General features: G+C 38.9%; 1 protein-coding gene across 1 annotated transcript; it reads left to right on the plus strand.

Annotated features, from left to right (window-relative positions):
* Positions 1–4,354: 4,354 nt before the first annotated feature.
* On the plus strand, positions 4,355–12,876 carry tmem79a (transmembrane protein 79a). Its single transcript, XM_079232203.1, has 4 exons — positions 4,355–4,939; positions 6,495–6,689; positions 6,827–7,049; positions 8,475–12,876. The coding sequence occupies exons 1-4, from the start codon at positions 4,465–4,467 to the stop codon at positions 8,665–8,667; spliced, it is 1,086 nt and encodes a 361-aa protein (XP_079088329.1). The 5' UTR covers positions 4,355–4,464; the 3' UTR covers positions 8,668–12,876.
* The last annotated feature ends 59 nt before the right edge of the window (positions 12,877–12,935 follow it).

The following is a 12,935-nucleotide window of genomic DNA, read 5'->3' on the forward strand; positions in this document are numbered from 1 at the left end:
GTCCACACATCCGCCTCTCAACTCTTACTTAACATAAATTCCTCAACAGGACTGAAACTTTTGTCGGAAATGCCTTCTCACACATTACTCGTGTAGATTCAGCTGTTGCTATCATTAATTTTTCTTAATGTTGACATGCATTTGAAAGCTTTTCTTTTTTACTTTGACCGCCATGAGATTAAATTTACGTGATTGGATTGATTTCACAAACATGCATACATTTTTCTTATTTTTTGGCACCTTGTTCAAAAAAATAGTGTGACTTGTACATCATTATTACTTAATGTGTATCGACATCTTTAGGGTTGGGTAAAACAATTAAAGTTTATAAATGCCAAATGCAGCTTCGGTTGTGTTAAGTTATTCAAATATTGTTCAGTGGACACATTTGGATTTTGTGTGTTTTGAACAAAAAGTCAATAATTTGGGATATGATCTTGAAATAAAATGTGATCTGGCTGTTTTATTTTCCACAGCGTGTGTGGTGTTTGGATCTGATGTGACTCAATGCCTCTTTATTAGTGTTTATTACCTTTCTATCTACCTGCAGACATGACTTAAAGATGGAGGCAAATACATACTTTATTGAAATATCTGCTGATTATAGTGTTTGTGTGAAGCAGCAGCTACACACACCCTCACCCGTCCTGTTTGATGACTTGACTGCTGCGCTATGCGCTGAAGAAAGGCTTTGTGCGTTTTGACGGATGAATCATTCAAACTACAAAACTTGTATAGGTCAATGTGCGTGTAGATAAAAACTAGAACTCACCTGCTTTTTTTGTTAAATACTACGATAACAAGTAATGATAATTACTTGTTATCGTAATGACCGACTCAAAACAAAGGAGTGCTTCACTGTAGTATTCAGCTGGTTTCATGTATTATTTTAGACCAGGCCTAGGAGCCTACTGGGGTGTGTAGTCTTTACTTCAAAGCTATTTGACTCAGATGTTTACAACTGCAGAGGGTGTAATGTGTGGGATGAAGCTTCCTGCTTGCTCTGGTAAACAGACCAAGATCAACACACAAAAGGAAAGCGTCTGTAGGCGTATTGACACGGTCTTTTTACTTTGCTGGGGAGAAAAATGTTGTTTAATATGACACGATCTATATAGCTTCATACTATTTAATTAATCATACTCATTCAAAAACAATTTAACGACTTTATTCTTGACATATCAGTCAATTGTTGAGACAAACAAGTAAATGGATCTTAAGGTATTGACTCAAAAGTGATAGAAACAGACAAGCAAAAACCTCCCTAGAAAGAAATAGTGTATACTTCTGATTCGAGGTGCTCATTTGAGAGAAATCAAAAGCAAGAATTATGTAATGGAGTGGAGAGCGCAATATTAAGTCTAGAGCAACTGTTACATTGAGAGCACAAATTATTATGACAAACTATTCCAGAGCTCGAATTATTAAATGCATATTTCATTTTATGTTTGTAATTTTGTAAGATTTTAAATATTATATAGGTGGAGGCTTCAAATAAGCCCAGCTGGTTTTTTGCCTCTTCCTGCGCGGTGATATTAATTTATCTCTATTATGTTTGTTTATCTTTAGATTTTAGAAATGACAAACTCCAGAACACAACAGTTAGAGAGCCAGGCTGCCATTCAATGGCGAGCACAAACTAATAATTGGAGAACATTAATTGCATTCAGAGCACAATTGATCAGACTGAGAGCACACACTCTTGATTTGAGAGCGCGACACTGAATCAGGATTACAAAAGAGTTTTCTTTTCCACATGACTCCTCCGGTCCTCCATTAAAGGGCCCTTCTGGGTTGGACACCCCAGACACGGAGCTGCCCGCCGGGACCACGTGGGCAGAAGGGACTACACATCAGCGGAAATAGAGGCAGAGTGACACCTCTTCCCCGGTTCTTCCTCCCTGGCTACACCTGCCAGGTAACTTCTCCCGTGAGGAACAGCTCAGGTAGTCTCGCTGCTTTTAGACACGACTAACTTTACGGAGGGTTTCGGTGACGTGAGCGGACTCCGAACAGGTAGGCCTGCGTCATTATTTACCTTCAATGTGTTTATGTATGTAACTGCTTCAGTATCACAGCACTCGGTCGTCAATACGTTTCTAGAGTCGCCAAACAAGTTTTGGTTTCAGCCAGAAACTAAATGCCCCACTGCCCTGCAGGCCTCACCAGCTAAAGATCAACGGGGTGCACACAGGAGGAGAGGAAGTCCTGTCAATCTGAACACACTCAAATAAAGCAAATAAATCTATTTTGAAGTGAAAACCAAGAGTAAGCAACCTGTTCAGTCTGTCTGTAACAAGCGGGCAGCTCTCACCGAATAGTTTCAGTGTTTTTGTAAAGTGGCCCATTGTGTTGCAATGTGACAGCGAACAGGCATGTGAGATCATAAGGAAATGCAGTACAAGGAAGACATTCCCTGCAGGTAACCTATCCTATTTAAATATGAACCAATAATCTCCCCTGAAACCAGAACGCAAAACTGGGATTAGATTTCTAGACGTGAAACTCAAAGTCTCACTTTTGTGTCAACAAATGTGTGACAAATCCAGCCATGTTTTCTATTTTCATATCGCACTTACAAACAACACGCCAACTTCATTCTGAGGGCATTTCAGTGGCTGTCGCTGCAGCCCATGTGTGGTCATTCTGCCAGGCAAAGTCCAGCTGTTTCTTGTGTTTTCATAGAGCAGGAATGCAGCCATGTTTATACAGCTTGTTACTCACTTTATGGCCGAAATTAAACTGTTTCCTGTTAATAATTGGCCGGTTAGAATAATCTATATAGATATCCAAAATTGGATTGGACACACTTGGGAAATTGTTCAAGATGTATAGGCCTTGGTTGTATGTAGTACTGTATGTACTTTGTAACTTTTTGTATTCGTAGCGTTTTATCAATTAGATTTGTATTTGCTGAATTCGCAAGAAGACAAATTTACTCAAATTACAATTGAATTGATCAATAAACAATAATTCCTTTCAGTTATGTTTCAAGCAAAAAACGCCAACATTTGCTATAAATAAAATATATGGGTCATACCAACTCACCACGGCCTCCTAGTTAATGTCACGGATTGTGTTGAAAAAGATCATGTGCAAATCCTCTATAGCTCTACTCCAAATACTTTTCAGTTATGATTTTTTTTTTAAGTTTAATCACTGAAAAAAGAAATCTTACACTTTGAACATTTTATTTTATTTAACAGGGACAATGTACAATACATGTACTGTGCCAGATATAGCTAAAAGCACATTTTTGTCTGTAGTCCACTAGTTTTCACTTCACATTCTGATTCAGATTATCTGAAGTGTAAATATAGTTATATCACACATAGAGATGATTTGGTCCTGCATAAACGCATTGACTGCCACAGAGATTGCTTTGGAGCTGAAACAAATCTTTCTAAGATATTTTGACTGTATATTTTTAGCAGAAATTTTAAGTAAAAGAGTATTTGAAGTAGAGTTATACGATTTTGCAAGGTCTCCTGATTTTATTAGAAGTTTTCACATGATTTCTTTCCATCCTAGTTCATGTTAAGTTTGTCTGGAATGGGCCATGTATTTAGAATCAGAATCAGAAACCGTTTATTTGCCAGGAATATTTACACAAATGAAGAATCTTTCTAGGCAGAATTTAGGTTTTGAACTGGTCAAAACGAGCAGTTTGGAGATTTTAAATAGACCAAACGATTAAGGGGTGATCAACAAAGTACTCACCAGATGAATTGATAATGAAGCCAATTGTTATTTCACGCCGTTAATTACTTTAAGATATGATGTTGACTTTATTATCTGTGGTGAAATAAGGTAGTGATGCCAATATTCTTCAAATAAGCTCAGACTGTATATCCACAACATTTCTGATTCACTTGTTATTTGTGATACTTGTTTTGATATTTGGGAGTCTTATACTTCACCATTCAATCAATACTTAAATTAAGGGAACAAATGTAGCATTTTTATTGCTATTTTTAAGTGGAATAAGTCAGATCTTCAGACCTGCACTCAAACAAATCTGATTTGGCCTGTGCCGGGGCAGGACGGCTACACAGGGCAACACACCCATGTTAAACAGTGAACTTTGATTTTCCTTCTTTGAAGGCGGAGCAGGACATAGTAGTTAAACATGTTTTTTACTCCACCCCCTCACAGAGAAATGAAGAAAACATGACTTTTAGTCACTGTAAGAAGATTTGCTAACAGTCAGAAGCTTGACGGCGCACAAGGTATTGACTAAAAAGACAGAAAATTGAATTAAAAAAAATGTCTGACCAGGATGGTTTAATCTCAACTGAGGACGAAGCACTTCCACCTGCAGAGCCACAAATAGCCGGAAGTAAAAAGCCAGAAGAGAGCATAGAGGAAAGATATGAAGTTATACATGACGAGGAGGAGGAGGAGGAGGAGGGGGATGAAGAAGAAGTAGAGAACTCGAAAGAGGAAGAGGAGGAGGAAGAGGAAATGACCACCTCTGCTCATCTGGAGGCGAACACTCTGCCATGGCCTGAAGACAAAGACAAGAGGCCTCAGACTGACAACGACGATGAAGTCTGGTCAGGACAAGGTGGAGGCAGCCGGCACCTGTCGGAGGACCAGAGCCAGGCAGAGAACGACAGAACGAGCAAGTGGAGGGAAAGCATGCCCGAGGGCGACCGGTGGAGGGACGATGAGGTCGAGCTGCGGCGGGACGATAAAGGGGGTGGCTCACTGGCAGATGATGAAGATGAGGGGGAGGAAGAAGACGAAGAGTCAACTTGGATTTCAGAGAAAGCTGCTCTGGGTTTCTCTCCACGAGTCACAATTGTGCGTCCGTCCAGCAAAGAGCTCCCCGAGGAGAGCAGGCTGTTCATAGAGGACGTCGACAAGGAGCCGCAGACGGAGCTCCACTCGGCAGCGCAGTTTCATCCAGAGTGGACAGAACAGGACGACAAGTACTGTGAGTATAAAACCAGACTTTACTGCATCGAGCTCATATTTATTAAGCATGACTTGAACAGCAAACTGTGTGTGACTCATTTATCAAACAACTCACTGCCTAACATTTAAAAGTCATCACATAATTGATTGGATGTTTGCCCTGAGCAGGAACAGCAGAGTCATGAATTTACCTCATGGCTGCACGTTATCCTTCAAAAAACACATGTTCTTCTTTACGGAAGTTATTCTGCAAAAGCATATGCACTTTAAAAAAACGTTTTATTTGTATGCCCTATTTAATATCTATACTAATCGCTAACCTGTGAAAACATGAACTACTGTATGTATTGATATTGTTGTCTATAAATAGGGATTCGAAGTTGGTTGACAGAATTGTGAAAGAAAATAATGCAGCAGGAATTCAGAGTTGCAAAAGAGAAATCATAAAATAAGGACAATGTGGTATTGATGGGAAAAGACAATAAAGACGCAAAATAATGGCAGCATTGTATTAGTGAGACAGCAGAGAAAAGACAAGAGAGAGAGATGACAAAAGATGTTTGGCTGGAATCAAACTAGGGCCATAAATGTGCCATAAACCCCCACGGACCACCCAAGCATCAGATTTCTTAATCCCCTAATCCCTCTCTACTGTTTCCTGTCCAAAAGTCCTCATCTATTTCATCAAATTAAAGACCGATTTAAGAAAGATTACCATTAAAACAGATGCTCACAAACTGCTCTGTCATTGTGACACTAAATCCTGTTTTTTCTTTTTGAGCGGAAGAGGGAAACATAATCTCACTGTCTTCAAATGTGATGATCATAAGAATTTGCTGTGCTGATTTTAAAGTAATTTACTATTTGCAGCCATCGCAGAGTATAAATACCTGAGCAGGTATGGTTTTAAATGAACTAGTCACATATTGGATCACTTTGCTCTAATTAGAGATGCACCACTTGAAACTTTCTTGGCCAATTATTATAATTTATTTTTTAAGTTTGACCTGCCAAGCCTGATTTCCTTTCCTTCTGAGAACTATCATTGACACTTTTGTAACTTTTCTTTAGTAGAAAATTAAATGTGTTTGTTCTTGCATACCAGGGAAGAATCAGATACAGTATTATTCAATACTGTTTACGGACAACTATTTATTATCTATCCAAAACTATGTACATATTAACCTAATTATACAAACCTATATTCTATTAACTCCTGCTGCTCCCTTGCCTCCCGCACACTGACTGCACCCGCCACAATAGTAGAGGAAGACCCGCTGCTGGCAGAAGAGCTGGTCACTGCGCTTACTCCAAGCAGCGTGCATTGAAACAATATAATACATTGAAAGGCATTTCTGGCATAAAAAAACTTTTTTTTTCGAATTGCTTTTTAGAAATATTCGCTGAGAGGGTCTGAAAAGGAGTGTGAGTGACTGCACACAATGATCTATTTTCCCCTTCATCAAATGTAATTACATGCCTTGAGTTGAGATGAATCACGCTCTGACTTAAGCCACCGTGCTGTCCCACTGAAGACAGAAATGAATGGCTTTTAAAAGATCCTCCCTCCTCAGACATGTGTGAGCATCTGTGCGGCAGCAAGCTGACGATAGCCCTGTCGACGGCGGCCGCTGGACTCCTCTTCCCTCTCCTGCTGTGGGGCGGTTACGCCCTCCTTCCCTTCAACCCCCCTCTGCTGGTGGGCGCCCCCCTCAGGGTGGTCTACACTCTACGCTGCGCCTTCTTCGCCATCATCCCCATCCTGCTCGGTAAGACCTCACGTTGCAAGTGCATTGTGTATTGACACAAACACTTTGTAGAATCTAAAACAAACACTGTAAGCCACAAACAATAAAAGCTTCTCACAGAATAAAACCCGGTAAAACTGACCCTCGTCTCTCTGCAGGTGTGGTGGTGCAGGGCGTGGCCCGGCTGCGCTACAGCGCCCTGAAGCCCCTCTATCAGGGTGAACTGGTGCACAGAGAGGTGGCGGTGCACTGGCACTACGTCAACGAGTCCCTGTCCCTCTTCCTCATCTACTTCCTGCAGCTCGCGGTCATGGCCACTTACATCAGCCAGGACCTGCTTAAACTGGTGCCGCTGCTCAGCATCATATTTGTTTTTGGCAGGTATGTGTGCTCGCTGCCAAAACCAGGAATGTGTGATGAGATGGATGATTCTGAATGTTGCTTTGGTTATCAAAGATCTGCTGGATCAGAATCAGAACCATTTTTTTCACATACGAGGAATTTGTCTTGGCGGGTGGTGCATACATTAGACAAATTACAAACAATCAACACAGTGCAAGAAATGGAAACATATTAAATTTGCAATAGAATATAAAATAAAGTGCACAGACAAACCGATAACAGTACTATAAACAAGTGTACTGTAGGTGTATTTGAAAGTGTAATGGGAAAGTGGCAAGTGTATTTAAATATGAAGTAAGAAGGGATGTGCAGGAGAGTGACCTGATCATGAAGGATTATTACAAATCCCCTGTTTAACCATATTTAAACCACTTACTGTGTTGGCGAGTACTTTCTACTTCCTGTTGTAATTTTGCATACATGCAACAGTAAGTGCAATGGATCAAAGTGTAACAGGGCTGACGGACAGTTGGAGCAGTGATTTTTAAATACATTCACCTTTTACACTAACGCACACAAACTGATTATAAAATGTACAAAGATTTCACAGAAAATGTCAATATTTCTAAATGTTATCCTTTTACTTTGTTATTGCCATTTATAGTAGTTATCTGCATTAAAAATACACTTTTTAAATATTTGCTTTGATTGAAAACATTTTTGGGGCATTAGTACTTTTAATTATGTATTACAAGCTTCTTAAATATTTTGTTAGGAAGTTTAAGAGGTCATAATTCTCTACTATATATTTCTATAAAAAAAACTATTTATTCAAGTTTCTCCCCAAAAACACAATTTTACAAGATTACAATTGATCATTCGCCTAATACAAATTCTTTACTGTTCGGCTCTTAAATGCACTATAATGTGCAACGTCTGTGAACAGCTGTCAGCTTCGTTATCAGCAGGCCGGTCGGAGGGAACAAATACATGAGGGGGAAATATAATATAAAATAATATCAATGTATTAATCCAGATCCTTTGAGTCATCAAGCACTTGACATAAAAATGATAAAGGGCGTGAAGGCGGGGAAGCCTCGGTTCTACTTTCCTCAAGGAGGGTCGCACAGACTTGAGCTGAAGCAGAGTTCTTGACAAGGAAACATTTGGATCCTTTACACTCAGTGCCGGTTTCTCCGCTCAGTCCATGTAGTTAGAAAAGGTTGGATGTGCAAAAACAAACGTGAAGGGCCTTGTCTGATAGTGTGACGCCGCTCTGGCTGCGTGGATACGCTTCACCCTCGTAGATGTGGAAAGCATGAATCACGCTGAAGCCGCCTAACATTCCTGCTGAAAGGGTCTGTGTATGCGGGTTGATGTGGGTCATGATCGGATCTATTTATCATGATGATGTGCGTCCTGTTGGCCTCTAACTTATACGTTGTGTTGTTTCCTGTGCTGCAGGCTGATCTACTGGCTGTGCCTCTCTCTGGACAGCAGCATCAGGGGACTGGGCTTCGGCTTCTCCTTCTTTCCCATACTGGTCATGCTGGGCACCAACCTTTACTTCATCTGCGCTTCAGTCGGACAAGGGGCGGTCTTTGACGTGGAACCTCCGACGACGGCTCCGCCTCCCAGTCCGCGCTGGTGGGGTTGAAGGCCGGCGTCCAAAAAGGCAATAAGGAGTTAAGAGACAAATAACTGTAAAACGCCTTTTTAATGAGACGACACGACATTCAGACAACTTGTCTCCTTTTGGATTTCAGTCCTGGTTGATTTGGCGTCACCTGTGATTACTGCAACAGCTCTCTGTGAACAGCTTTTTTTATTATTAAATTAATAATGATACACTGTCAAAACATCTTCCAAAAGTGAAAAAGTTTGTTTTGTACACATTATTGGTCACAATAAAAAACACTGATTCTCCGGGATGCTTTTAATGTTAAGCAGCAGTAGAAAATGTTCTGCTTGCATCAGCAGTAACGGTGAAGGCTATAACGTATTACTTTTCTGTCCAGCCAAAAGAAGTTAGATTTAAAAAAGAAAAAACTAATTGTGATTACTATTGAAGTTGTAAATGTTGTCTCTGTGATTATGATTCATGTTTAAACTAGACCACATAACCAGTGCCAGGTTAAACACCTGAAAAGGCAGCTAGCCTTGAACAACAACAAATGTGGGCCAACTGCATGTGAAGAAAACTACAGGTGAAGAAGTAAACTGCAGTGTAATGGTCAAAGTTCATAGACAAAGAAAAACAAGAGAGAAATCATTTAATTACATTTATTTTCTTGAATCTGTATCTATGGCTATATATCTGTATATTTCTATGTCAATCTGTCAGCAATTTTTTATTTTACTTTCTTACATATGACCATCCCACACTATTATAAAAGGTTCTAACATTCACAGTAGAACCTTTATAGCCTGATGGCTTTGCAAAATCAGCCAGCAGTGTGATTAATCCAATAAATGATTTTTCCAGCTCCTTCAAATATATCAGAACATCAGTTGTGAACAAAAATAATCATTTAATTGAATCAAAGGCGTCCCCTCGTCTAATCCCACTATCAATGATAATCGGTTGATCCTTGAGTCCAAGTGGACATTTGTGCCAAATTCAAATAAATTCTTTCTTGGTGTTCCCGATATATCGCGTTCACAAGAATAGACGGATAGACAGATGCAAAAGGCAGAAAAATTAATTCATTGCCAACTATTTTATGAATCAGTTATGGACTAATCACGTCTGTAGTATATAATAAAACCACTCGGGACAATTCCCTGTAATTTAAGAAAAGTGCATAATAAAAAAAGTTAAAAAAGGAAGTGATCTAATATTGTTTGCAGTGTAGTGTTGCTACTTTTACTTCCGTACAGATATTTAATTGAAAGCTAAAAAAACTAAGACATCACCAAATTGCTCTAGCGTTAAAATATTGTTTACTCTATTGTTTTTGTTATTGCCTTGCTCACAGTTGTTTACTTCACAGGAGAGAGATCAGCTGATTTAAGCAGTGTAGTTCTCACTGAATATGTGAAATGAAGCATGTTTGTAGCTGTGACAATGAGCTGACATGAGGATGAAGAGAGAAAAATGCTGAAATGTATCTAACGCACTTCTAAAATGACATTATTGTTCAAATTAAAAGTCTCTGAAATATTTTAGAGGCACTTTCGGTTTGATATCCAGTAAACATTCAAATAAAACCACAAACTCCAATTTATTTCACTCAGTTTGTCTATTTAATATATAAAATACGATAAAACATACGCAAAAAGGGTAAGGATTCCAGGGACTTGGATACTTTGGTACAACAAACACTTTTTTTTTGTAAAAGCGGTATAGAATTTCAATAACATATCAGTGCATACTTTGTATATGAAAATATACACAAATTGTAAATCATTCTCAAAAAAACAAAAAGAATTATTTTCTTTACAACGAAAACCAAAAGCAGACTAGCTCAACACAATATATTAGCTATAAATTTCATCTTTAGTATTTCATATGCTACATTATTCTGAGTTGTTTATAACTGCATGTCCTGTATCATTACTGTGCGTAACATAAGTCGTGTTACCTGTATCCCATGCATTTACTTTTTTTTTTTCAAATTTCATGAACTAATTTCAGTTGTTTCCCGTTTTTATAAATATATTCTTTATCTTAATTAAAACTGCAGCATTTAACTGGCATTTCCTTCATTGCATTTGCTAATACCACATTAACTGATCGTGCAATTTTCAGCAAGTTGTTTTAAAAAAAGGAAACCAGTACTATGTTTATGATAAGAGAAAATAAGAGAAAATAAAAACTATCCTACACAAAATAGCAATAAAATAATAGCTCCATAATAATATCATAATAGACAATGGAACTGTCACCAGCACAAATTAATCCAAAAATAGTGAGATTCTAAAAAACGTTGTACACAACAAGTAACAAGGGTGCAGGTTTTCATTTCTCATATAGATTGTCTCGTGACTAAACGGCTAATCGGTGTGGTGTCACATTTCAGTCAACCATCAGCGCCCACAAACAAAGAGTTTCCACTGAAATAGAGTTGATGCAAAAATGGAAATGACTGATTAGCTCTGTACCACTCAGTTAAAATACATTGCTCCAGATTTTGGGAAATGCACGTATTTGCTTTCGCAGAGTAAGAGGAGAAGTTTGATACCACTCATATCTGTCCGTTAAATGGTACGTCACAGCTGATTAGCTTAGCTTAGCTTAGCATAAGGACTGCGGTAGTGGTTGGAAACACAAATTCACGTATTTTCCCCCAAAAAATCTTTTGAAAAGTCTTGTTACGTTTTGGCTAAATTTGGATAAAAATGGTTCATAATCACGGTTTAAGTGGTATGACATAAAGGCGGCTTTAGAGGTGCTGGAAGGAGAGTTTTGTTGCCTTTGCACACCTCCAGGCGAGCCGTTTGTCCCCGTTTCCTGCTCATTTCAGCTCTAGCTTCATATTTACCGCACGAATATCATTGAGTGAAGATCAATCTTCTCAAGAAAGCGACTAAACGAGTTTCACAACATTTTGAAATACTCCTTTAATGGTTCACGAGGCAAATTTTCACCAACATGAGTTTATTGTAAGCGTTGGTTGTTAAATTGATGAAGAAATTAATAAAATAAAAAAACTAACCTGAAATTATCAGAGTTACCCAGAACACTGTCAAATGAGGGATGGAAAATTACCTGATCATAGAAAACATCAACAACACTGGCGTGAAAATGTCGCACAGCAAGGTGAGGTTTTTTCCAGACACTTGCCACAAACCCAAAGTCAGTGTCAATCACTGGTGTCACACTCGTCTACAATCACACCAAACTGCATCAATTCATAAATTCCACTTCCCCTACGCTGACATGAAAGTGTTTTCGATAAACAGTCAACAAACAGCTGTCTGCACTTTGAGCGTCGTCTCAAGGGGAAAAAGGTCTAGCAATCAGGAGAATCGTTCTATTTTTAGGCTGTGAACAGCCTTTGTACACTTACACGCCCACTTGAAATGGTTCAGACGAAACAAATTCGTACTAGAAAACATACAATTAAACAACAAACACAGCACTTCATTTCTAAGTGAAAAAAGTCTTAATCTGTGTAAGCTTAATGTGGAAAAGGTTCTGTCAATCAAAATATGCGTCAAAGAAGTGCATTGTGTTTCTTAAAAACACTAAGTGAATGGCAGTGTCCTAATCGTGTCATAATTAGGTGGTAATGGACAATTATTGTGGGTTGGATTTGGGTTTAAAAAAAATGTGTGGTAGGAGAATATGATGACACCACAACCAAGCAGGCCTCTGTGAGTGAGACAAAAAGTGCACACACCATCAACACTAGCATACAATAGGTTTACTGAAACAAGTCCGACCCACCAGCACGACCTAGTGCGGCGAAACCCCTGCACCGTAGCTCGAAACATATCAAAGTCACACTCATATATGCAAACAGATCCACTGAGAATCAACACATTGCTTGTTTTTAGGGATACCTAGCAAAGTCTATGCAAATATAGTCATATGTACATACACGTCGTTGAAGCTGAAAAGCTATTTTACTTTGTCGCCAACTGAAGCGGTAGAAATATAGAAAATGTCTTTCTCCTTTACTTTTTGAAACACGGCAACGAGCTAAGGAGAGCTAGAGAGAGCTTAAGAGGACATCAAAGCTTTTGTATAGGAGGGATTTTTAAACAAAGTCAGAATTTCTACTTCTGGACAACCAACGGACCAACCTTTTTTTTTGCATTTTAAATACCAACAGATAAAGAACAATTGGACTGAAAGAACCAAATACTTTCCCTACCCAAAAAAAGCCACCAGAGCGGCTACAAAAACTCCTACTATGTATTTAACTGGATGGCATCTAATCCAGGTAGTAAGCCGAGCGGCTGGCTGGATTTCTGGCG

The sequence above is a fragment of the Taurulus bubalis genome, assembly GCF_910589615.1.
Source record: "Taurulus bubalis genome assembly, chromosome: 16".
Taxonomy (NCBI): domain Eukaryota; kingdom Metazoa; phylum Chordata; class Actinopteri; order Perciformes; family Cottidae; genus Taurulus; species Taurulus bubalis.